At 38.7% G+C, this 24274-nt stretch overlaps 4 protein-coding genes across 4 annotated transcripts; 2 read left to right on the top strand and 2 right to left on the bottom strand.

Annotated features, from left to right (window-relative positions):
* Nucleotides 1-1769: 1769 nt before the first annotated feature.
* Nucleotides 1770-4995, bottom strand: BDF20DRAFT_872782 (uncharacterized protein). The gene is made up of 3 exons (XM_053081167.1): nucleotides 4256-4995; nucleotides 3654-4159; nucleotides 1770-3573 (listed from the first exon to the last, which is right to left on the bottom strand). Exons 1-3 carry the CDS (start codon nucleotides 4960-4962, stop codon nucleotides 2015-2017), a joined length of 2772 nt encoding a protein of 923 aa, XP_052935358.1. The 5' UTR covers nucleotides 4963-4995; the 3' UTR covers nucleotides 1770-2014.
* A 2590-nt stretch (nucleotides 4996-7585) lies between these two features.
* On the bottom strand, nucleotides 7586-9463 carry BDF20DRAFT_913450 (uncharacterized protein; the record flags this gene model as incomplete). The annotated part of the gene is made up of 5 exons (XM_053084072.1): nucleotides 7586-7594; nucleotides 7694-7864; nucleotides 7951-8158; nucleotides 8270-8388; nucleotides 9440-9463. The coding sequence occupies 5 exons, from the start codon at nucleotides 9461-9463 to the stop codon at nucleotides 7586-7588; spliced, it is 531 nt and encodes a 176-aa protein (XP_052935359.1).
* BDF20DRAFT_988104 (uncharacterized protein) lies at nucleotides 9428-11054 on the top strand. The gene is made up of 2 exons (XM_053085258.1): nucleotides 9428-9598; nucleotides 10541-11054. The coding sequence occupies exons 1-2, from the start codon at nucleotides 9555-9557 to the stop codon at nucleotides 10923-10925; spliced, it is 429 nt and encodes a 142-aa protein (XP_052935360.1). The 5' UTR covers nucleotides 9428-9554; the 3' UTR covers nucleotides 10926-11054.
* Nucleotides 11055-13418: 2364 nt separating this feature from the next.
* Nucleotides 13419-22932, top strand: BDF20DRAFT_913451 (uncharacterized protein; the record flags this gene model as incomplete). The annotated part of the gene is made up of 4 exons (XM_053084073.1): nucleotides 13419-13934; nucleotides 14024-22362; nucleotides 22463-22473; nucleotides 22562-22932. The coding sequence occupies 4 exons, from the start codon at nucleotides 13419-13421 to the stop codon at nucleotides 22930-22932; spliced, it is 9237 nt and encodes a 3078-aa protein (XP_052935361.1).
* Between the last annotated feature and the right edge of the window lie 1342 nt (nucleotides 22933-24274).

The raw sequence follows: 24274 nt of genomic DNA on the forward strand, positions 1-24274 counted from the left end.
AAAAGGCTTATTTCTTCTTCAGCTTAAACTCACAGCTGACTCTTCATACGAACCAAGGCTTGAAACCTAGGGCTGTCCTCATTTTACGGTCAATGGTTTTGTGAGGATATTGCTGCTTTACGTCTGTACGTTTGTGGTAAATTTTAAAGGCTTTCAGACAGGCCATTAAATAACAGGGCTCATACAATTGTCCAGAGAGAGGTCCGAAATGGACAGCGAGACAATCAGAGTCATTTATTTAGCAGCCCTCAAAACAATGGAACGGATCATCGTATATAAGTATATGCATCTGGTGTTTGAGGCCGTACTCCGAACTCTATCAGTCATTGTTCAAAGACCGTTTTATTGATGAGATAATGGTATGTTTGAAGTCACATGACCTATCCTACACGGCTACCACTGGAGCCATCATAGAATGAAAAGTGACTATCATGGGCATTTCTATGTGAGCACGAAGAACCTGCTTTGATAATGGCCAAATATATATGCCTTACACAAAATTACTAACATGTCACCTGTGGAAACCTTATCTATTTCGATAAGGGAACACTGCACGACAACTTACGCCAACAGTCTGAGAAGAATGTTGAATAGTACACCTTGTAGAGCACAACCAAATAGTTAACAATGGCCTGCCAAAGCTGATCTGTAACTGTAGGAAATGAAAGGAATAACGACTGAAAAATAAGTTTCTACTAGCAAAGCAGTAGGGTCATGATGAATAGAGTGTACATTTCAGAAAAGAAGCCCAGAACAACAACGGCTTGCACGATACATTCAATCTAAAATAGAAACTGAAAGTATCAGTGGAGCAAGATGTACATTTTGGCTTTTAAAGATTGGTCCTATGTAATGCGAGTACTAAACTATCTAAATTAAACGTTAGCACTAGAAGAAAAAAAAGGTTGAACAGATATTTTTTATACTAGATGATGCGGTGACGTATGAAAAGAGGCCATTCTACTTTTCTTATTCCATTCAATGGCTTCAGGCCGGTGAGTTGGTAAGTGTATATATAACATTGATAACAAAAGATAGTGATTGAATAGAATAAAGAGATCTTATCAACGGTCTTACAAAATTGTGTGTGAGAGCATGCGTGAGGGTGGGTGGTGCATCAGTTTTATGACACTAAATCATGTTATTTCGGGTTTTTTATTTTTTCAACTTTTATGCAGCCAGTCTTCTCGTCTTCTTTGTCACGTCTCAAACAGGACAGGAACCATGAAATGATGAAACAAAAAGGGCCTCTTCCCCCCGCCATATGATCATTTCTGTGTACACACTTTTTTTCTCGTGCTTAGAAAAGAGAGAAGAAAAACTATATTTGCCATGTCCACTTTTCTGCAGCCATAGATACATAGGATGGGGCTCTGCTCTACCCTCCCCCACTATCAGACACACACACACACACACACTCTCTCTCTCTTTCTGTGAGTGAGTGTGTGAGTTGAAATCGTCGGTTCCTGTCGGTCCTCCCTTATGAGGATGATATGATGCGATATACCTCATTTATAAATATAAAGTATTACAGCCTTCTTATCTTTTTCTGGTTACCATAAAAACATGATATACACCAATGAAAAGTCATTCAAACCCATTATTTTTCATTGTCCTACATTTCACAACCACCAAAAAGCGATTCTGTTATCATCGCGCGCGGTCACTTTACTTAAGGTCTCTTTTTAGCTTCCTTTTATTTTTTTTTACGTGTTTAAACCTTAAGTTTATGTCTGACAATCTCTTTAGTTTACCCCACATTTTTCGTAAAAAAAAAAAAAAAAAAAATTAAAAAAATGAAAAGCATGATGCGAACAAAATTCAAAAAGCGAGCCTATTGCTAATATGTATAATATGTATACATACTTTATTGGGTAGTTTAAGAAAAGAAAAAAAAATGACAAGACAAGAATAAAGCAAAAAAGAATGGGATCATATTAAGGGGGGAAAATGCCAGTGTACAATAGTAGAAAAATAAAGATAAAAAGAAAAACTAAAAATACAGTAAAAAGAATTAGGATGAAAACGTATAATGTTGATCTGTTCTATAAACAACACCGTCACCACGCACTAAGAGTAGAGGTATCTTCTTATTATTTTCTTCATCTAATTGTAATGTAGCACTACTCATGAGTTCTGATAATGTTGGAATGGAGCATGTCATAGAGTCTTTCGATTTATAGTCTGTTTGTTTTGATTTGATATCGCCAAACCAGACATTCAAGTCTCTTGTCAAGTTTTCACCTGTGATGACGAGTTGATTGTCTTCTGCCTTTTTAAATTTGATATCGTGAATAAGAGGGAAGGGTGTGATCGGTGAGGATTGTGTCATTGCATTATTATTGCCTGCAGACGGGGCAGGAGTAGAGAGAGAAGGAGTCACCGTGGCTGCTGTTGTTGTAAAGGGCATATTGAAGTGCTGTTGATTAGCGGGCAAGATATCTGAAGCAGAGGGCGTCCAAAAGGTGTATGTGGCGCAATCTGTACCAACGATAGTCCACACAGCGGCATCAGAAACATCTTCTGTCCAACACGCGCCTTCGAGGCCCGATGTATCAGATACAGTACTACCACGCCGATCAACCCCAGCAGTCAAGCTGCCACGACGTCCCACTTGTTTATCATTCGATAAACGACGACGAGCAGCAGCAGTAACACCTGCTCCGGTAGCGTTCTTGGCTGCATTGTTATTTAGCGTATTACTTGTGTCAAATAATGAATGAGTGGTGCTTTGAATCAAATCAGTCCATGCATTGCCACTTGTTTCATTATTATTATTCGTACTGCTTTGTTGCTGTTGCTGTTGCTGCTGCTGCTGCTGCTGCTGTTGTTGTTGTTGTGGCGGTTGTTCTTGGCAATTCGGCAATAAGTTACGATTAAAGTTCACTTTATGCATACCAACCACATCATTCAAACAAGCCAAATAAGTGATAGGATGACATGATTGGGGAAGCCTGTAAAAGTCAGGTTGTGGGCTGTTTTGCTGGAAGCGTTGTTGCGAATGAGGTTGTTGAGAAAAGGTAGGATCTTGAACAATTTGAAAGGCTACTTTATGTAATTGAGAAACAGGGTCACCTAACGTTTCATCACCGCATTCACCACCGACAGGCTTGGATGATCCACCACTACCTGCAGTCGCTGCAGAATAGTCATCGACACGGTTTCCGCCGAGAACCATACTGCCTTTGTCTACTTTTCGGATGATCATGACAGGACTCACCAGGCCTGTAGAAACACATTGAAGAACAACGGGTTGGTTGTAATGAATAGCAATAGGTTGCTGTGCCGTGGAAGGTGTTTGAGAAGCAATAGCAGGGGGTGGAGGGAAGTGGGGATTGGTAGGGTGTTGACAGGGACGTGAAGGTGTATTTTGATCAGGCGTGCGTGTCGTATCGACAATCCAAATGACAAATGGATCCCATGAACCCGTTCTAGCTACAAAGCAGGTACCATTGGCATCGTCACCATTGGAGGCGTTGCCTTGGCCATTGGATACACCCAAATACTTGGTAGACACGGTTTGTGAGCGAATACGGTTGAACAAAGAAATAGTGGTACCATGATGGATGCATACTAATATAACAATACTCGTGAGTCGATGAAAAAAGAAGCGCGACAAATAAAAGAAAAAAAAAGACTTGAGAAATACCTACATTCCATATTTTTGACACTTTGCCGTTTTTTACTTGGTTTACTAATGACTTTGATTCCTTTACTAGGGAAGGTACCCAAATGTACTCCATTACCCAATTGAAGTTTAGCTAAAACCTCAACACGCTTTCGTTTCTCATCCGCGTCATTAATGTACAACTGCTTTGAAACACATTTGCCAGAGAGAGGTTGATTATTGGCATGAGCAGCAGCAGTGGTAGGATTACTATCTATAATAGTGCCGTTGGGTGTTTGCCATTCAATAATGCCAGTTTGATTGATGGCTTCACCCGTGATATGTATCGTAAGTTTAGGTGCCGTCAAGACAGTAGAACTAGAAGTAGCGGCAGTAGAAGAGGAAGAGGAAGAGGAAGAGGAGGAAGGTGAAGGATGAAATAACGATGATACAGAAGACTTTTCATCGTTATTGCCATTGGCACTGCCACTGCTATTAAGCGTCCACCAACTAGCACCTCTCAAGATGGTTGTAGGAGGAGGACACAGGAATCTGATAACGATAGAAGGGGAAGGGGGTGAGGTTCGCGTTAGAAAAAAAAACCCAAAACAAACTAACGCCACTTAGTTTAAACTACGATTTTTTTACCTTTTCTCAGTTCCGTAACTTTTCTGTGCTACTCTGCTGGTTAAAACCATGACAGTATGTTCGCCTGCCGCAGGTAAAGAAGGATCCTGATGTTCACGACACAAAAGGTAATTCTGTATCAAAGGCTTCAATGAGTGGGCTGTTGTTTCACCCTGAGCAATACGAGCAGAAATCAAACTACTTTTATTCAATACACGTTGTTGTTGTTGTTGTTGTTGTTCATCCCATTCTTTTCCTACTTCATTTTGTTGCAGATGAGAAGGATGACGTGATTTGTTATGACTGTTATTGTTGTTGCTGTTAGATAAAGGTTCAACAAAACCCAAAGAGGCCGGCTGCATTGGGGTGATAGGCGGAGAAGGGGACATGGAAGAAGAGAGAGAGGATCCAAAGGTATTGGTAGGAGACGCAGGAGAAAGTGAGTTCGTACTACGTCGTTGACGTTTTTGTACTTGATGATGCGGAATTTGCTGTATTTTTTCCTTGACTTCTTGTTGTTCCAATAGCCAATCAGCCATGGTGTGGATTTCATTGGTGATAGCAGAGGGTGTCACTGTCGTGTTGTTGTTATTATTGTTGTTGTTGTTATTGCCGCCGTTCGCATTCATATTAAAGAAATCACCTGAGGGCGATAACAAATCTGCTGCTACTACTGCGGCGGCGGCAGCGGCGGCGGCGGCTGTGCTTGATGTATCCACCAATGACATGTCTGAAATAATGGTAGCTGTATCATTGTTACTATGTATACTGTTATTAGAGTTTTCGCTCATTAAAGCTTCTAGAAAACTCGACGTAAAAAAGTTGGGAGAGGACGATGAAACAGAGGAAGACAAGGTAGGCGATAAAAGAGTCGCATAGTTAGGATCATCTTCCCTTAAGGACAAGGTACGTTTATGAATCGGCCTATTTGGATGCTGCTGTTGAGGAATATTCATGAATTGAGTGTTGCTTTGATAGCCCGTTGTATTGGTAGAATTCAACAAGAGTTGAATTTGATCCCAGGTAGACATTGTACTGGCATGGGTCGCCATTGTGTCTATATTCAGTGGCTCTTGCTTCATAAAGTCAAAGGAATGGTAATCCATTTCACCTACAGCAACAGAATGTCTGCGAGATTCAGGTTGGTTGTGTTCGATATCCATGTTGGTATCGTGTTGATGATGAGGATGAGGATGATACAGTCGTTGTTGCTGTTGTGATGATGGAGCTGGTGGAGGAGCGGCTGATGGTTGATGTTCCAGCAGGAAATCAAAATTAAGGTGATTCAATTCATGATGACTGTTCTCATTGGACGGTGATGAAGGTGAGGAATAAATGAAATCAGACCAAGAAGATGCATTGGTTGGCATAGAAGAACTGAAATGATGCTTCTCTTCTTGTTTTCTTTTACGGTTTTCGGTATTAAACATACTTAATGACTAGATAACAATTGGGTTTCGTGCCTGCCAGAAGAGTGGGGGGGGAAGACAGTCGTAAATTAGAAGACAGTAGAGGACAATATAAGGAAAGCTATTTCCCAATAGAAAAGAAGAAAAAGAAGAAAAAAAAAAAAAAAAAAAAAAGAGAAGAAAAGATGTGCAAAAAAGGGCAAACAGGGTTTTTTATATACATCTGCAAAAAGGATAGTCGTACAAAACTGGTACTGCTACATCCAAATTAAGAATATAAATCAACCCCACATTTTTCGGTTTAAACCAATCACAACAATTTACTCCAGATTGGTCCCCCTCTTTGACCGACTTTCAACAAATTAAACGTTTTGCCGTCCACATGACTTTCCCGCTCTTCTTGCTGCCTGTACAGCAATCAATACGCTGTAATAACCGAATCAACGGGGTTACACTAATCAATGGGCGGAAAAAAAAAGAGACGCAGAATGAGATTCGTCTTTTCGAAACCTAAAAAAAAAAAAGAGAGAGAGAGAGAATTGGACTCCATTTATCCCATCGCATCCCCAAGAACATCCACTTGAGCCACTGTGAAAACTACAGTGCGTTCAAACAAAAAACCAACGGCGTCTTTCATGGAACAGCTACCGTGCTAACTAAATATATAGATAGGCCCCTTTATTTATCACTTGTGTACAGTGAGTGTATTGAGCTCAATTCCTTATTACTATTGTTGTTTATAACTGGTCCAAATTGCCTGAATTGAATTACGTCAGTGGGTAAAGTGATACACCTAAAACCCTTCTATTCTATCCTCATTACCCTTTTGTCTCTCTCTCCACACATTGTGCATATCTGTCGAATAGGATAAATTATACCGGTTAGCTCTATTTTGTTTTTGGTTTGTATGTACCTACAATTTCGCTCAATGAGTGCTGACCACAGGACTCAATATCCTATGTACGCCCTCAATCCTTTACTTGATATGAATTGAGAGTGCACGTCACTGTATTTGTTACACTACGCCTAAATTAATAGAAATCATAAACTTGCTTTTCACTGGCTGATAACTGGTTCTTTTCAATTGGTAAGTGTTTTTTTGTAACATTACTATTTGATTGAGGGCAAAGCTGTTGTTGCAGATCCCAACAGAATGTTTTAGTTGAAAGATGTTACTCTTTTTACTCTTTAACAATCAAGTAATATCAAATATGTATCGCTAAGTACCGAGAAACTGAGAGGAAAAGAAAAAAGAGATTTCGTACTCATGTAGTATGGATAACCCTGACATTGCCTAAAAAGTCATGATAATAAATACTTGAGGTTTCATTTATGCATGATGCTGCTGTTTTATATCTCAAACAGACCAACATCACACACTAACGATTATAATATCTAACATTACACGTCCATTTTTCCTTATCTTTCATTGTCTGTCTTTCAATAGCAAAAACTGTATACAGAATCTTATCATGGTAGATTTATAATTCAACTCTATAACGTAATTCATCATGGGCTCACCCAGATCCAACAAGGCTGTCCTTAGTGTAAAAATAGAAATATAGATCGTTTTGCTACGGGAGTAGAATAAGGAATACAGCACTTTATCTTTCCAAAATGGCTATTCTGAACGATGAGAAATAAGAAGAGTGCTATGTTCAAACTCTAAACTCAAATTACGGGCTTTCTGGTGGATGACCTTTGTTTATGTAAGCTTTAAAGTTTCAATCTTACCGACATGGCTGAACTGACTTGCCGTGCATTTGTTGATGGCCCTTACCACAACGTGGATAATGTAGCTAATTCATGTTGTTCCAGAAAAAATAACTTTGCTATATAGCCGTTTTTCTTTCCTTCTCTATTCCTGATGGTTCGCATTTATTACTAATAGCTTTTTTTTTTTCTCAGTTTTATGAAAGTATATTATACATATTATATATTTTTATGCAAACTAAAGAAAAATCCAAAGCAGAAAAATAAATGGATTGTCAATGCTCTGCAGACGTCCTTTACTGTCGTTTGGTATTTCAAGCTTGAAGACTTCTCTTACCTGAACTAAATAACTTTCAGCAACTGTTCTAGCACGAGTATTGACACTCAATTTCATTTCAGAGATTTCCTTATCCACTTCTTCCATAAAATGTACAATGAAATCAACCAATTTATGCTTGTACATCTGCTCTGTATGGTTATTTGTGATCAAAAATGAAATATCATAGCCCTAAAAGTATGTCATATGAAATCTATAAGCATCAAAAAAGCCTGTGTCTTTTTTTCTGGACCACTACTAAAGCAGAAAGGACTTACATCAACGGGTTTTCTACGTAAAATAACAAAGTTCTCGGCTCTCATCATCAAGAAACGAGAAAACTTGTGGCATATAATACGTTCCAAATCATCGGCTTGTTTGATTTTGATACTGATACGAACTGAATTGACCGATGGCTCTACCAGCACCTTTTCATTTTCATTACGACTAATGACCAAAGGATTCATTAACAATTCTTTCGACTTTCTATCAAGGTGTTCAAAACACACACACAAAAAAAAAAAAAAGGTGTTATGTATATATATAAATACAATGCTACTCTTTTCGTCCTATTCAAATCGTAGTGCATAGTTTTACCTTGATTCAACTTCAGGTGCATTGTGTCTTTCCGCTACTTGAGATGAGAAGTTTTCTAAACATAAAGCTGCTGTTAAAGTCGAGCGAACGGCTGTGAGATATGGACGAAGTGTATTGGACTATTGTAAACCAGACACAGTATATAGTCATTAGCTTATTTCTAAACTTGCACGTGTGAATTGCAAAGACAAAGGGAGTAAAAAGACCACTCAAGCTTGATGCATTACCATTATAAAAAGGTATCGAGGTTGAAGTGAAATGGGAAGCTCTAATTCATCGAAACAACCAACCAACCAACCAAAAAAAAAAAAAAAAAGAACCCCATTTGGAAAGCGGAGCTGTAAATGCAATTATCTACAGTAACTGTCTGATTAGCGTTGCATTCACTCTTTGGGTTGTTGCCTTCTATTCAACTCGCCTACAGTGAACAAGCGCTATCTTTATTAAAAGTAAGCTAAAACCCCACTACAGTCCAGAAACATTGCATTGGTTTCAAGTTTAAAAATTGCATTGAAGGATAAGTAATTTTATTTGTACCTTGAAAACGGAAAGAAAGTCGAAATACCCAACCTGTCATTCATTTAAAGCAGTAGAAAGTTGAACTCACCAAGCAGCTTAAATGCAAGTTATGTATGACCAAAAAGCATACTAAAATATAACCAAATGTTTAAACTATCCCATTTTGACGATCAGTCATGTCCATAAAACTGTCCTTTAATACTTAGCGACATATCGGACGCTTTTAAGTCAAACAATAAACGACGTTCTATTTAATACAATTACATCAATTGACGTGTCCAATGAATTTGACCACTGCTCCAATAGCATAATCTATATATCTCAACTCTTTTCTCAACACAAGGAATGATGAGCAAAGCATGGATCATCCCTGCCTCCCGAACGTAACAGTTCCTCGCCCCAAACAATGACATATCATATGATGATGTTAAGGGTCACAACTTAAACAACTTGGAAGAGCAAAAGAAAATCATCAAGATTTACGATAATCATCCAATGTTGCTACAGTACCAATTACAGTTCAGTTGTAATTGTACGTAAAATACGAGATGATGAGCTCCCTGCTACTTTGGTAAACGTCATAAGATAAAAATTCATTCAGTGTGCTAGAAAGAAGAACGCAGAAAAGTAAGGAGTTGTATTTATACTTACGCCCTTCCACCACAAGACTGGCATTAGAGCAAGCTTTCGAAATGCAGAATAATGATACCATAGTCTACAACAAGCAAATCCACACGGCTACAACATCTGGGTTCAGCAAGGAATAATGCGCCATTTGAAATGGTTGAGTGAATGTTTTCAAACAGAAAGGTACATTACATGATCAGGCGATTGAATAAGACTTACCACTACCAACAGTGACTAGTAATCTTGGTAAATACCTCGATAATTGAGCTGATGAAGCTGCTGGAAACACTGCATATTATGAGTAGACATCAAACTGATTGTTGTAAGGACATTCCCCTCCCCTCCCCAATCAAAGACGCATTGTTTGGAGAAAGCCTTCAAAAGATGAAACGCTTCAAGTTCCGTAAAGTCCTTTGAACAAACGAGGAATCGGTAAATACAAGGGCGCAATATAGAAGAGCGCGTTGAGAAGTATTTCAAATAATCTCTCTTGCACCAACAGCAAGACTGTTTGCATAAACTATCATTTAAAATGCGTTGAACCTTTGTGTCATGGTCCTAACTTTAAAATGTTATATTCTCTATCGAAGACATGCATAAGATGTGTTAATTAATGAATAATAAGCGGCATCAGAAGGCAACGTTTGAAATTATTAACGTATCATATACATACTTGATCAGCAGTGAACTTCAATATCTGGGACAAAAAGAAAGGTCATATGTCAAAAGCAGAGTAGAAGAATCTAACTGAATAACATCACGGCAAGCAACCTTTGGTTAGCATAATAAGTGTTCGCATGGCGTTACATCTTATTTAGCCTGGTCAGTTGCTTGAATAATGCCAATATCAGTCAGAATTCTGTAACCAAATTTCAGTTACAGTGTTTTGCGTTGAAGTTAGAATTTTGACCTTTTTGTATGTCCAGTAAATAGAATTTTGTGTCAAGCAGCAGAAATATTTAATGATCATTGGTAGAGATGCTTGAGCATCAATATACACATCACAAAGCCAATAAAACACGGAAAGAGCTTCAACGCGAAATTATGATTTTGAAACCCCTCTGACTAATGTGTCGTCCTTTTTTCTAAATAAAATTGAAAGTATACAAACAAAAAAAAAAAAAGTAAACAAAATCTTTGGTCCGAAGCCTGCCGCTTTTATTCGCTCGACAGTATATCCGATCAAATACTTAGCAAGCAAAAACTCAACCCAATAATAGCTTTAGCATATTTCTTAAGCAGTCAGCAACGAAGTATCATTACTCTTGAAGATAATAATGACGGAATACTTCGCGAAATCCACTCTATTGCTGCCAAATCGTTTAAGAAATACAGTGATATCCAACAAAGTCAAGAAGAACAGTATCAAGAAATGACAAAGAACACAAACAAGCAGTTCAGTAAAATTGTAGCTAGCGTAGAAGAATATGAAAAAGAAAGCAAATCACTAACATTGAAGAGACTGAAGAAGTATGCAGAAGATGGTGTCAAGGCACAAGCAAGAAGTTGAAGACAGTTGCAGATGATGTTGTTGTGACACCTATTGAGGAAGAAAAGCCAAGTGCTGATCTGTTCTTTGTTGTTCAGAACAGAGAAAAAGATAAAGATAAGTTCAGATGGGGTATTTGTTATGAAAAAGGACAGGGAAAAGGCTTGTTTCAAAGATATAGTTCAGCACTATCGCTAAAGAACACATACTTCAATAAGCATCTATGATGCTGCTGCATAATCTACTATATACCACGCTAAATAAAATGCTCCCTTGTTAACCATATCATATTATTATTGCAAAACCTGTCGTTTATCAAAAGTGCTTGAATCTATATGTAGGTTTGTAAGGTCATGACTGGCTTATCCGAGCGGTTGAGGCAACAGGTAAAGGAAAAGTAAACTAGCCAGATTGTCAAAATTCGTTCTTTATCAAATACCTACTTGTCACTGCTTTTCATCTTGGAATATTCCAATGGCCATTCAGTATGAATTACCATAGTAATCTTTGATACGGTATGGGCATTCTGAATAAAGTCTTAGACCTAGTATATTACATGTGCATCGGTTTATAGTCATATAAAACTAGAATGATGTGCCACGCACGCTGCCATATATGTACCGTGAATGGCGTACATGGGAATCGTACATGGCGTACATGTATACCAAAGCGGTCTATTAGAGACGATCTATGCGTAATCATTCTAAATGTTACATTATTTCGGATCGAGGTTGGCTACAGTATTATTGACTTTAGAAGACATGCACAATAATAGATACTTACTCTTGTATATACGGAAAACAACGACTGGGTTACTTTTGCCCTTATACCAATGTTTGGCTTTTCTGCATTTAGTTCAACTCATTTCTGCCTGTTTGTCTGTCTTTCTTCCGTTCCATCGATCTCGTACCATAATTAGTTTTAGTTTGTCCTTTTTAATCTGATATGGTAAGAAGAGTATTGGAGCCACCTGAGTGTATTTGTTCATAAATGTCAGCTTAAGCATGTTGTATTGGTTTCAAAAATCTGTATGTCGCAATTTTAAACAAACACACTAGCATACTTCAATCAATAATTGGCTACGAGAACTGTAATTTTACAAGTAATTCGTAAGCCAATGCTTAAGAAATAAAGTAACGATTTTCCTTAAATATGAAGTAAAATATATACTGATGCGGTCTGTCTACGAACGCGATTGTCTCAAGTAAAATTTTTATTACTCATCTTGTGGCTTCTGCTTGATGTCGGCTATATTCTCTTCTATTCATATTACGGACCCATGCAGATCTTTCCTTTCTTCGCGCGTCAACGATACAACATTGCTAGCTCTCTCAATTTTTGCCATATGTTCATTATGCTCGGTTAATAGATGACAACTCGCCACCTGAACCAATGACTTCTGTTATGTCTCTAAATGTTTGAGTCATATAAGTCCCTATATCCCCCTTCACCGCTTCTTTAAGAGTTTGGATAATCCTTTTTGTAGCTGATTAATGACTGTGTTGGGACGACTAAATATCTCTCGCTTCCTTTTAAATGTGCTGATAATATTATGTTACTTAATTGTATTGACTCTGTTGCTTTTCCTTTCCTTTTCTTTTATTCAGGGCTTTTTACCAATCAAATTTCATGATCAACCTTCTATTACTACTCGCTTATTTCCAATGGCTACTTTAAGCTTTATACAACTTGCATATATTGCTGTTTATGTTGTTTGCGGTTATGTTGTATTTAATGTACGACATCAGTCTTACTAAAGACGACTTCAGTATTAGCCTTATAACTTGACACATGTCTCCTTTAATGCTCGCTTGTAACTATCGTATCCTTCTAAGTCAAAGGTTATAGCTCAGTTGTATTAATAGTTCAATACCAATTATTATCCCTTTTCTCAACAATTACAGAATCATCTTTCTAGCGTCTGGGTCCGGATAATGTCACATAACACTTTATTCACGGCATTTATAATATTGTTTCTATATTTGCTTTGTGATCTGCAATATACATAATTCATTTTTATCCTTGAGAAAGTGAATTATTATTAGAGCACAATTCATCCGTGATGATTTCTACATTTTTATCTATGAATGAATCTCAAATACAGCATAAACCTCGTTGAGGATTGGAATAAAAGAACCGCCCTTTGAAAAAACAAAAACTGCCTTTTGGAAAAATTACAACCGCCCTTTGAGAGAATTTAATAAAAAACCGCCCTTTGGCGTTGGAACAACTGTAATATCCTGGAATTCCAAATAAAGTAAGTTTGTACATTATACGGGTGTTACAATCGTCATCACTATCAGCAGCACAGCCCTTTCTCTTTTCTCTTACTTTTTTCTTATCCTTCTCCCACTGCCCTTTGTACTCAGCTATACCAACTTGGTTTTTATGGAAAAGTAAAAATAATTCGTAAGCTCTCCAACAACATATTGCTATTCTCGTACAAGATAATTACAAGATTTTTGAACGTTTCTCCTTTTGCTGGGGCACTACTTTTCTCAGTCAAGTCCTGCGATGACAGTTAGTGAAGATCTATCCACAAGATCTTCCACTTTAATAGCGACATCAGCTCCCCTCCCAGCAACTCCAACTATACCCACTGTAAGATCAGCAGCAGTAGCTTCCGTCAAACAGAGCAACAACTCCCATAACAGTAGCAAAATTGACATCAGCTCAGAATACCATGAAATTGAAATTCGTATCTTAACTAAATGGATCAATCAAAAACTAAGGCAAGTAGGAGACTCGATAAACAATATCAGCAAAGATTTGCAAGACGGAACTCGCTTGTTGAAGCTCTTGTCTGTCTTGACGAAGAATGAAACATTGTTGAAACCAGAAAGGGGAAATATGCGGATACATAAACTATCAAATGTTTCACAAGCATTGACCTACTTAAAGGAGCAGTGGGGTCATGATAACTTACCTGCCGTTGGAAGTGAAGCCATCGTTAACGGCGACCTGAAAAGTACTATGGCATTGACCTATTTTATTATGCTGAAATATCAACTTTTGCCTTTATTTGATACGGTAAAGTGGGTAATTTTTCGGATTCTATATTCTTCGACTATTCATTAACATTAAAAAAAAAAAAACCAAAAATATTTGAACATTTATAGGAATCGGAATTATTGCTGCCTCCTCCTCCTCCTCGTCCTCCTCCATCTCCTTTGCCGACACAATCCTCGACTTCAGCACGATCAACGAAAAAGAACAATGACGAGAACACTCCAACGGCAAGCAATAGCAATATTACAATGATGATGGAAGCCAAATCGATCCTCCTTCAATGGGTTAGAAATCAATTACGCGACTATGTAGATCATCACATACTTTCGACTATTCAGGATTTTTCGAGATCTTGGAGCTCAGGCTTAGCATTTTGCTTGCTTATTCATAGTTATGATCCGTACCTGATACCCATCTCTTTCAAAGAGCTAATACAGTTAGCAGCCAATAAAGAGAACGCTAAACTTCTTTCCATGGCTTTTGATATTGCAGCCGAAAAAATGAACGTGCCCAAGTACTTGGAACCAATAGACTTGGCATTCCCACATGAGTCCTCTATTATGATTTACATCAGCGAGCTGTATAAGCACATGCTACTGACGCCGCCATCATTAGCGACTACCACAGATGGGCATCAACAGGAGGAGGATCATCATAGCGTATCGGACAGACAACAAAAAAAGCTGAGTGATATCAAAACAGTATCGAGTACCTATGATAGTAATAACAGTAACGCAGTGCCTATCATAACAACGCCACAACCATCTATATCCACTACAGTGTCATCCTTCATGTACCATATTATACCCAGAAATGCAGACAACACACCCATCCATCCATTAGATGCTACGATGGCCATGGCTAAGGAGTTTGAGAGGTCTTTATTTCAATTGCCTATACCCAGCGACCTGAAAGAATCAGAAAAGTATCAACAAATACGGTCTCAGTGCGACCTTTTCAAAAAAGGGGCCACTCTTGCACAACTCATCACAGCTCTACAACAGGAATTAGATATCATCCAACAGCTGATGAACCAGAGCGGCGCCACCACTTCTGTCACCAATGATACAATTCGTGCCTTGGAAAATCGCATTCATATCGTTAGCACCAGTATTCAAGGAGTGCACGAAGAATATGATGCAGATTTTGACAGAGACGAAATCTACCTCCGTCGAATGGATGCATTAGAAGAGCGATACGAGTTAGTGCGTGACTGGGTGGATGAAGTGCGTAGTTGGTTTGTCGAAGCAGAAAGAATTAGGACATGGATTGATGAGCATATAGATACCATTGAGAAAAGAAATTCTGCATTAGCGGGTCAGCGTGGTGGTGATGATCCTTTGTCAACCGAAATGGCACTTACAGACGACGCCATTCGTCAGTTACACCAAGAACATGAACGGTTGAAGCATGAAATTGAGCGTTTTGATTCCGATGATATGGACCGATTAAGGGCACACGTGAAAAAGCTAACAGCAGTCCATGGTACCGATGGGGCTGTGAATGGAAAGAAGGACGAGGAGCTCACGCCCGCAGATACATCCACTATCGAAATCACTCTGACAACATTAAATCAATTAAATCGTTTGACCAAATTACTGGAAAGAAGATCGCATAAGATCAATCTGCTGCTGTTGAGGTCACAATGGGAAGAATTATTTGGTAATGCAGTAGAATGGATAGCCACAACTGATGCTGAACTAGACCACTTTTTGAAGACAAAAGCGCGATGGTCTTCAGAACAAGAAGAACAACAGGGTGATGAATGCGACTATGAAATTGAAGAGATCATCAAGACATTAGTAAACTTAGAGCATAAAATTGCCGACTTTGATCAAACGACTTACTCTGATGTGTTGGATGCATATCAAGAAATGGAAGCTCTTCAACAGATGCCTGATTATTTAGAGGCACGCCAAGTAGGGTTTGAAAAAGCTTTTGAAGATCTTATGAAGCGATCCAGCTATTCTCGAAAGCTGGTTGAACAGTTCCTGTATACGGTGGATGCCATTCATAAATTCAAAGATCTGAGGGATACAGGCGAACATTTGCGTCAGCAACTGTCCCAGCAGGAAGAAATGCCAAACAAAATGGATGAAGAGGTGGACTATTTTGCAGAGAAAGTGCAGGTGTTTAAAGAGAATTCAGCACGGTTAATCACGAATGTGAATTCAGGTATTACTTATCCTGCAGCACCTAAAATGTCAACTGCCATTGGAGCTCAAGATGAACAAGAGGGAGAAATAACCAACGAGAACATTAGAAGCACTATCAGCACGTATAGTACGGCTTTAGCTTTGCTTGCGGATAGTTTGGATCAGTTACTCACCTCACGTTATCAGATCATTTCTCTTCAACAACGTGTATCTGAGGCGTCAGCGATACTCAACAAATGTAAAACATGGATACATGAACGTATTAAATTGCTGAGAAAAGCACCCATTGAAACTATGCTCTATTGTGAATCTATGCCTGATCCCTCCAGTTCGCCCTCAACAGATACTGTTGCCAGCGGGATGGTAGCAAACAGAGAAAACCGCGTCACTACAAATCTAAAGCAGAATGGAAATAGCAGCAGCTACCACACATTAAACGCACTTAGCAATGTGAATGGAGCGTCTTCAACTACGATCGGTACCATAACAAGCGCCATTATTGATGAAGAACAATTCTTGCAGTTTGAAAAAGAACGCGATATGATAACCCTTCGTTTTCAACAAATTGAAAGTGAGGAATTAAGTAACATACTTCAAACAGTGCATCAAATAGAGTCTGATGTCGATGCAACCAACGCTGTTTCTATCGATCGGAGCGCTCTCATTAATCAAGTGGAAGATTTGCAGGCGAGCCATCAAATATTAAAGGATCTAATTGCATCCCGTGGACGTGAACTAGATGCTCTCAAGCGACGTTTGGAATGGGAAACTCAATGGTCTAAATCCAACAGCCATATTCAAACTCTCGCTCGTAAATTTTGCGATTTTAGTGTGAAGAAAGTCTCCTCCTTCAGTAGCGACTTGTTGTCAGACATATCCTTCCAAGGTGGTCAAGAATTGATGCAGTCTTTGCGTTTCTTACAAGAACGCGTTGCAGAATTAGAGGAACGCTTTTTGATACCATTAGCCGATAATTATTCCGAACTAACGAACAGCTACACTCAAGGACTATCGTCTAACTTACCAGAATTTATGTCGAATAAACAAGCCAATTTAAAGTTCAAATATGAAGACCTAAAGCACTTGGCTACTTATACAGCAGATTTGGTCAAGCAACGACATATTGTTACGGAGTTCCTGCTGCGCGTACAAGATGTACAAACGGAAGCAGAGAAAATAAAAGATGGGTTGAACAAAAAAACGCGTCGGATGAGGTTGATGCACAGTCAACAGCAGCAGCATCAAAAGGAACCAGGTGCCCTGTTGGACGAGGACGACGATATTTCTTGCTCTCCCAGGAAGATTGAAACACGTGTGGATAAGCTCAAACAGGAAATCAAACATATAGAGGAGGGCTGCTGTGGTAAAAACATGACGTACCCTGTCTATCATGGTCAGTGGTTGAAAGTATATTATCAACAATACCCACAACGCCAGCAGCAAACATTCGATGATTCAGCCTCTCAAATAATAAAAAAAATAATAGATAAGCATATGAGCAACCTTAGAGAGTTAGAAAAGAAGATAGATGAATGCTTGGAAGAATATCATACCGTAGGACATCAAAAATCAATTGTCAATGGCTACATTCAACAAACGTACGAATTAGAGCGGTGGGTTAGCCAGACCTACGAGCAGCTGCACGCTCAATATACCGTTGACGTTTCCTCAGAAGACATCCATTTTAGCTCTGTTGAGGATCTAGATCAATTAAAACAGTCTTTTCACTCTGAACTGCTAGCAAATATACAAACATTTGAGACTGAAAAATTGAAAGTGCTCCACGATAACGTGAGTCAGTTAATAGACGATACTGTCAATGATTCGAAGAGGAACTGTAGCACCAATAAAGACAGTAGTCATAGTAGCAATTATCAATCAATGGATGTCTCCTTTGCAGTTCAAAGAGTAGGGGAAGTAATGCAGCAGCTGTCACATCTGAAAGCTGAGTTGTCCGAGCATGCTTTCACGCTTGAAGCAGCAGTAATGAGACTGAAATGGGAAGAAAAATTACAACAAGGTACCACCTTTTTGGAGGATATGAATGAGCACCTACGGTTTTTAGGGCAAAGGAGAAATCAGATTTTCAGTCAAGAAAAAGTTACCACTGAAGATGCGAGCTCATTTAAGGAAGCTGTAAATCAATTGATGTCGTTAAAGGAACAATTTGAAGAGACTCTGTTGCCCGCAATACAATTCAGTTATGATCAGTTTGTAGACTACTTTCCAAATCTTTCAAAACCCATGGCTACACCAGATCATCTGGAAGCTCGTATGGAATTGTTGAACAAGACAGCAGCTCGTATCGAGGAAAGCTTAGAGCAACGTACTTATGAGTTGCATTTGATTGAGCAGCGTGTATATTGGGAAAAGACAGTGAAGAAAGCATTGTCATTTTGCTCCGCGACAGTGGCAAATATAGAATCTTTCATTGAAGGCAAGGCAAGATGGCAAAACTCACAACAGCAACAAACGTTATCTGCAACCCTGACCAATGATGCTGATGATGATCAAGAGGCTATTCTCCGCTCAGAGTGGAGCAACATTTTTAACAGTGTTGAAAACCATAAGGAAGAGGTAATGATACCACTTCAAGATCAATTTCATCGATTAATGGAAAACAACAACATTTCTCAAGACAGTAACAACCTACCAGTCTTACCACCCCTTCTGGTTCAAACGATGCAAGTAGTCAAACTTGCCCATGAACGTGTTGATTATCACCTAAAGTTTTCTAATGAAATAGTTACGCAACGTTGTCTATTATCAGCTTTCATTTTAAGAACAACGCAATTGGAAGAATCAGCTGAGCTTATTAGGGAGGAGTTTATTGAAAATAAAACAACCAACAACAGAAATACACTCCTGGTCGATATCTTGGAAGGTCACTCAGAAAGATTAAATAAATTTAGGAGCGGAATTGACGATGTGCGTGACAATCTCGCCAGAAGTATTCCCTTCCCAGTTCGCTCGATAGAAGATACACCTACTCAAGCAAAGATCAAGGATGAAAGTACAAATACGGTTATTAAGGAGATTATTTCGATGCGTCTGGCAAAATTAGATGAATTATGGATCAGCTTACAGCAATTGCTCAAATCAAAGGAGTGTATAACACGACGTCGTTTATCATTATACACATTTAAAAAACAAGCAGAAATTGTTGAAGCCTGGATTAAGTCTCGTCAAGAAACTCTAGGACAGTATGAGGAAAAGTATCTCGTCCATGATGACGAGGCGCAGAAGACTCTAGACAGATTGAGGAGCGCGGTAACTCAACTGGAGGCTATAGAACAGGCGATGATAGCAACGGAGAATGTCTTCACTGAATTTATGTCTACTTTTGACAAATGCGTTGCAGCAGAAAAAGACAAATCGTTAGATAATGAAGAAGACCGTTTAATCGTCAATGAAGAAGTGCATGAACCCTTCAATTATACTCAACAAATGTCTGATGTAGTCTACCCAACTCAGCACAAAATTACGAATGCTTGGAACCAATTGCTAGAAAAGGTTATTGAGGTTGGCAAAGCCAAGAAAGCACATTTGCTTGAGCAGAAGCTATCCATTTGGCAAGAATCATTAAAGAAGCTTTTGCAGATTATTACTGAAAACAAGCCTACCATGGTTATCGATAGCAGCCTACTTGCAGAATGGTTCGACAATTTTCATCGCTTAGAGAGCAAGGAGTACATCGATATGAGGGCTGAGATCGAAAGAAGCACAAATTTATTCAGCATAGAACAAATGAATAATGTGCAGTCTTCCCTAAACAATGGGTCGTCCATCATCGAATTGATACGCTCGGCACTCACTGCTGTTCAAAAGAAACTTAGCTTGAGAAAGCTTATTGAAAATCATACAAACGCTATTAACGAGTTGCAGCAGTTCTTAAATAGACAAAGAAAAGCACTGGCGTCCATGAAAGAGGACCTTGCTTTAGAATTCGACGCTACTTACAGAGATATTGACGGTTGCAATCGTCAGTATCAAACTCTATCCGCATCGTTCAAAAATATTTGCGAGATGAATTCAGCTTTAGAAGCAGATTATAATGGCATTATTGAGCAACACAATAGAATTATAGTAGAAGATGAAAATTTCATATCGGATGATCAATTGCACTTAAAGCAAACATGGACAGAAATCAAGGAGCAAGAGTACGAAGTAGCTATACTGCTATCACGAGTTTCAAAATGGTTAGACATATTTACTATATTGCAAGCGGTAAAGAACACACTGCACCAGATTGAATCCGATCTCACAAGCTTGATAATTGGACCATACGACCAGCAAAGCGTTTCCTTAAAAATAAAGCAATTGACAGCTGTAGAAAAGAAACTTACCGATGAAGCTTCCCATTTGCAAGAGGAGTTAGTAGAAGAAACTACAGTCTATAATCAATTTGAATCAGAGCGCTTAGATTGCTTTACACTGTTAACAAACCTCAGGTTACAAGTGGACAAGTTAATAGCTGATAAAGAGAAAGAACAGCTGCTTGAAGAACTGAAAGATAAAATTCAGCAACTATCAACAGTTTACAACGGTAAATTGAGCGAGCTTATCAATAGCAATACAGAAGTTATGTCAAGAGAACTTGACACGAAAAACAATGTTTCAGCAATGATGACCTGTCTTAAAGACTCGACTCTAGTGATGGAGACTTTAAAGAATGAAATTCAGGATGAAAATGACGTTATTGAAGTTAATTATACTGCAAAACTAGTTGTAGATCATTACTCTTCAAAGGAAGATATTGACCGATTACTTACACCACTTTTGTCGATAACCGAATCTCTTGACCAGACTATTGAGTCAACCAAAGCAACTATATTGATTATGGATCATATTGAAAAACACTTAACCAAATTTCTTTCTATAACGAAGATGATTGACGACTGCAGTAACATACTTGAGAATATGGCTTTCGAGCAGTCTGTCTTTGAAGTGAAAAGCTTCTTAGAGACAATTGAGCAATCCATAGAGGAATTGGCTTTGATCGAGCGAAACTTAGAATCATACGGTTCTTTCTGCGCACAATCAGCAATACAAGCAATTCAAAGTGTTCCGTACGTACTTAAAAATCGCAGAGAAAATGCACAGAAAGATGTCGCGTCCCTGAAACAGCGATGGTTATCCGTCAAGGATGATATTCAAATGAGAACAACGCGTGCACAACTCTTGACGAAGCTTAAAGACACGCTTCAATTTATCAGCAATTCGAAGGAGACAATAAATGCTTATAATTTGAGCGATCGGGCTGCGTTTGATGAAATGCAAGACTTCAACATGGTCTGTAACGACTTTTCACAATCTTACTACAAGAGACAGAAAGCGTTTGAAGAATTGATGTCTATTGTGTATACGAAGAAGTCGAGCGAACAAGACTCAGAAATACATCAACTCCGCGAAAAAGTCGCCGCTGCCTTTGAGGAGCTCAATGCTCTTATCAACGCAAAGTTGAAAGTAGCGACTGCTAAAGGAGATTATTCAGACTTTTTAAGAATTATGGATGAATTCGATCAGCAAATAGGTTCACTCACGATAGCTATTGAAGGAGCCTCACCACACCATTCCAAACTAGTTAACAACAAATTCAACAAAAGCGAGCTCCAGGCCCTACTTAAACAGCTAGTGTCTTCTTTCAAAACACATCAACAAACCATCAGCTCCATTTTGGAAAAGGCACGCATGGAGTCAAAGAAGCAATTTTTCCTAGAGGATAACAGTCTCGTGACAGAGGGTTTACAGAAAGCCGCAAAACGTTGGGCTCAAACCAAGTCTTCAGCTGCCAGCCGTGAAAAGGAACTTCAAATGTGTATACATCAATTGGATCATGAATTTTTCACTAAACTAGCCATTGCTAAATCCACCACAGCAGCATCAAAAAGAAACACAACTTTGCTCTTGAGCAACAACAACAACGAGGGTACGATGAAGCGAACTGATCAAAATAGACAAGCTGATATAGTTGCTCGTTCCATGGCGAGAAAAAATTTGAAATCACCTGCACATAAACAACAAGATTCATCTTCTACTTCCGCCACAACTGTAACTACGGTGACAATAGCAAAAGCCAACCAAGATTACGTGCCTGATCCAAATAATGAATTAGACGTTAGATTAAGCTATATCGTGAATAACTCAAACTACAGGATACGAGTGAAGAATGTGCCTAATCAAGTTGGTAAATACTGGTTTGGTGAGGTTAATCCAAGGCTTGTGTACTGTCGCGTTTTGCCCAGTAAAATGGTCATGGTTCGTGTAGGAGGCGGATGGGTAGAATTAACAAAGTAATTTTTTTTTTCTCGTTTGATATATACACATCATTCTCGTATTATCCTTCTTCATGCTAAAGCTCTTTTTCCTTTCTTCTTCTTCCTTCTTTTGTAGGTTTTTGAAAGGTAAGAAAGAAAAGCAAAAAACGAGACTAGCGTTGATAAAGGAGTAGTTCATAGGGCAGTTGCTAATTCCGCTTAACAAAATGAATAGATCATCATGTGATAGAAGGTTCATTTTCAAGACCGGACTCTGTCGCAGACCATAACACTGCTGCCAGTAAAAGTCCTCCCGGAACTCCTTTTCAAGAAACCTATTTACAGACGATGCGTGCGGCTTCTCCCTCAGGACGAATCACTATTCGAGGAGGAGGAGGAGGCATTACAGATAAAGCCACCAGTAGTCTTGCTTCCACAAGATCAAGCAGATCAGCGGAGGGAAGAGCAAACTCGCCCACACCAGGGTTTATGGATGGAGATCGATTCATAAGTGTGGATGACGAAGGAAAGCAAATTATTGTCAAGATGAAGAAAGCAGAGAAAGATGCGAAAATGCCCGTTATTAACAAAAAGAAGAAGGATTAAAACCCTACACTCCAGCCCAGCCAACCCATACATTGTTAGCCACGAATACCGTCAGTAATGATCGCGTAGAAAATACGTGTCATGCGTGCCTTCTTATACCATTTGTATTCCCTATCGCTTATATACTCATTCTTTAGTTTTTCAACACAGTCTCTACAAGTATATATATTAAATTGCAAGCTATATAAATCGAAATTGTAAAATTGGATGCCTAACGAAAACTCTCGGTTTTTACTGTACAAAGCACTGTGAGATTAGCCATGCAGTAGCTTTTTTTCTCGAAAATAATGAACAGTTGAATTTCTATCGCCGACACATGAAAATAACTACACTGTTCAATCAGAACATGATGCCACCCCCTTTCCCGACTTGGGGGGCGGTATAGTCGACCAATACAGACAAAGAACAAAAATCAAAAAAGGAAGGTCTCATACACACCTTTTCCCGATATCCTATCCATTCAAGTATTTAAAATAGTCTATAACATGGAACAGGCAAAAAGACATTGCTGTTTGCATTTGCCTTTGGTGCGACCAAATGTCAAATTTAAAGTTTGGTGTAGCATATGCAGTCTTTTAGTGTAACAGACGTGGAAAAATTTAGAATGCAAAATGGGAAAAATTGTTTGAAATAGGCTTGCATATGTGTGCGTTATTACTACCATTGTTTTGTTGGACTCCAAACTTTAAAAATTAAGTAATTTGCGTTATTCTCCAATGAAAAAAGAAAAGCGCGCATCTTATAAGTGAAAAAAGAGCCAAATTGAAGGATATAGACTTTGATAGCTTTAAGGGTAACCATGTTTATCTGGAGTAAAAAAAAGCCTTATATTTGTTTCTTGCTTGATAGTCTTTTTTTTTTTGTGCACGAGGATAAACTAGTTACTCTACAACTATATCAGGAAACTTGAACAGTTTTTTTGAGATCATAAGTGTGGAAGCTCTACTTTTCTGTTTCATCTTCCTTATTTCGCGGAGAACAAGTCATTAAGGAAAGATCCGGGCATTTTACCTTCGGAATGTGATTTTTGATGATAATCGAATGAAATTGCCCCATGAATGAAGAGTAATAAAACTAATATCCGATTAGAAAAGGTACCTTTTGTTTCTTCAACGGACTCAGGTAAAACTGCTTAGCCTATCAAAGTTTAGGTACGGTAGAGATAAGCAAAAATTATAGGTCAAAAACGGTAAAATTGCCTATTTTGGTCTCGAAATCCAATCTCATACTGGTGCAAATGAACCGTTTGATCGTTTTCAGGGTGCAAGAACAAAGCTTTCCGCTCCTGAAGCCACTACATGAAAGCGCAGTAAATTATTTGCTAATCATGGTCTAGTCAAGT

Source organism: Mycotypha africana (assembly GCF_025528875.1).
Source record: "Mycotypha africana strain NRRL 2978 chromosome Unknown BDF20scaffold_6, whole genome shotgun sequence".
NCBI lineage: Eukaryota > Fungi > Mucoromycota > Mucoromycetes > Mucorales > Mycotyphaceae > Mycotypha > Mycotypha africana.

Bases quoted from the DNA above. Each gene is read 5' to 3' on its own strand.
- BDF20DRAFT_872782 (XM_053081167.1), bottom strand. From the start codon at position 4,962: ATGTCATTGGTGGATACATCAAGCACAGCCGCCGCCGCCGCTGCCGCC. The intron at 4,160-4,255 runs GTAAAAAAATCG...TATCGTTATCAG, and splicing joins AGTTACGGAACTGAGAAAAG to ATTCCTGTGTCCTCCTCCTA. The intron at 3,574-3,653 runs GTAGGTATTTCT...TTGTTATATTAG, and splicing joins AAGTGTCAAAAATATGGAAT to TATGCATCCATCATGGTACC.
- BDF20DRAFT_988104 (XM_053085258.1), top strand. From the start codon at position 9,555: ATGCGCCATTTGAAATGGTTGAGTGAATGTTTTCAAACAGAAAG. The intron at 9,599-10,540 runs GTACATTACATG...AAAAAAAAAAAG, and splicing joins GAATGTTTTCAAACAGAAAG to TAAACAAAATCTTTGGTCCG.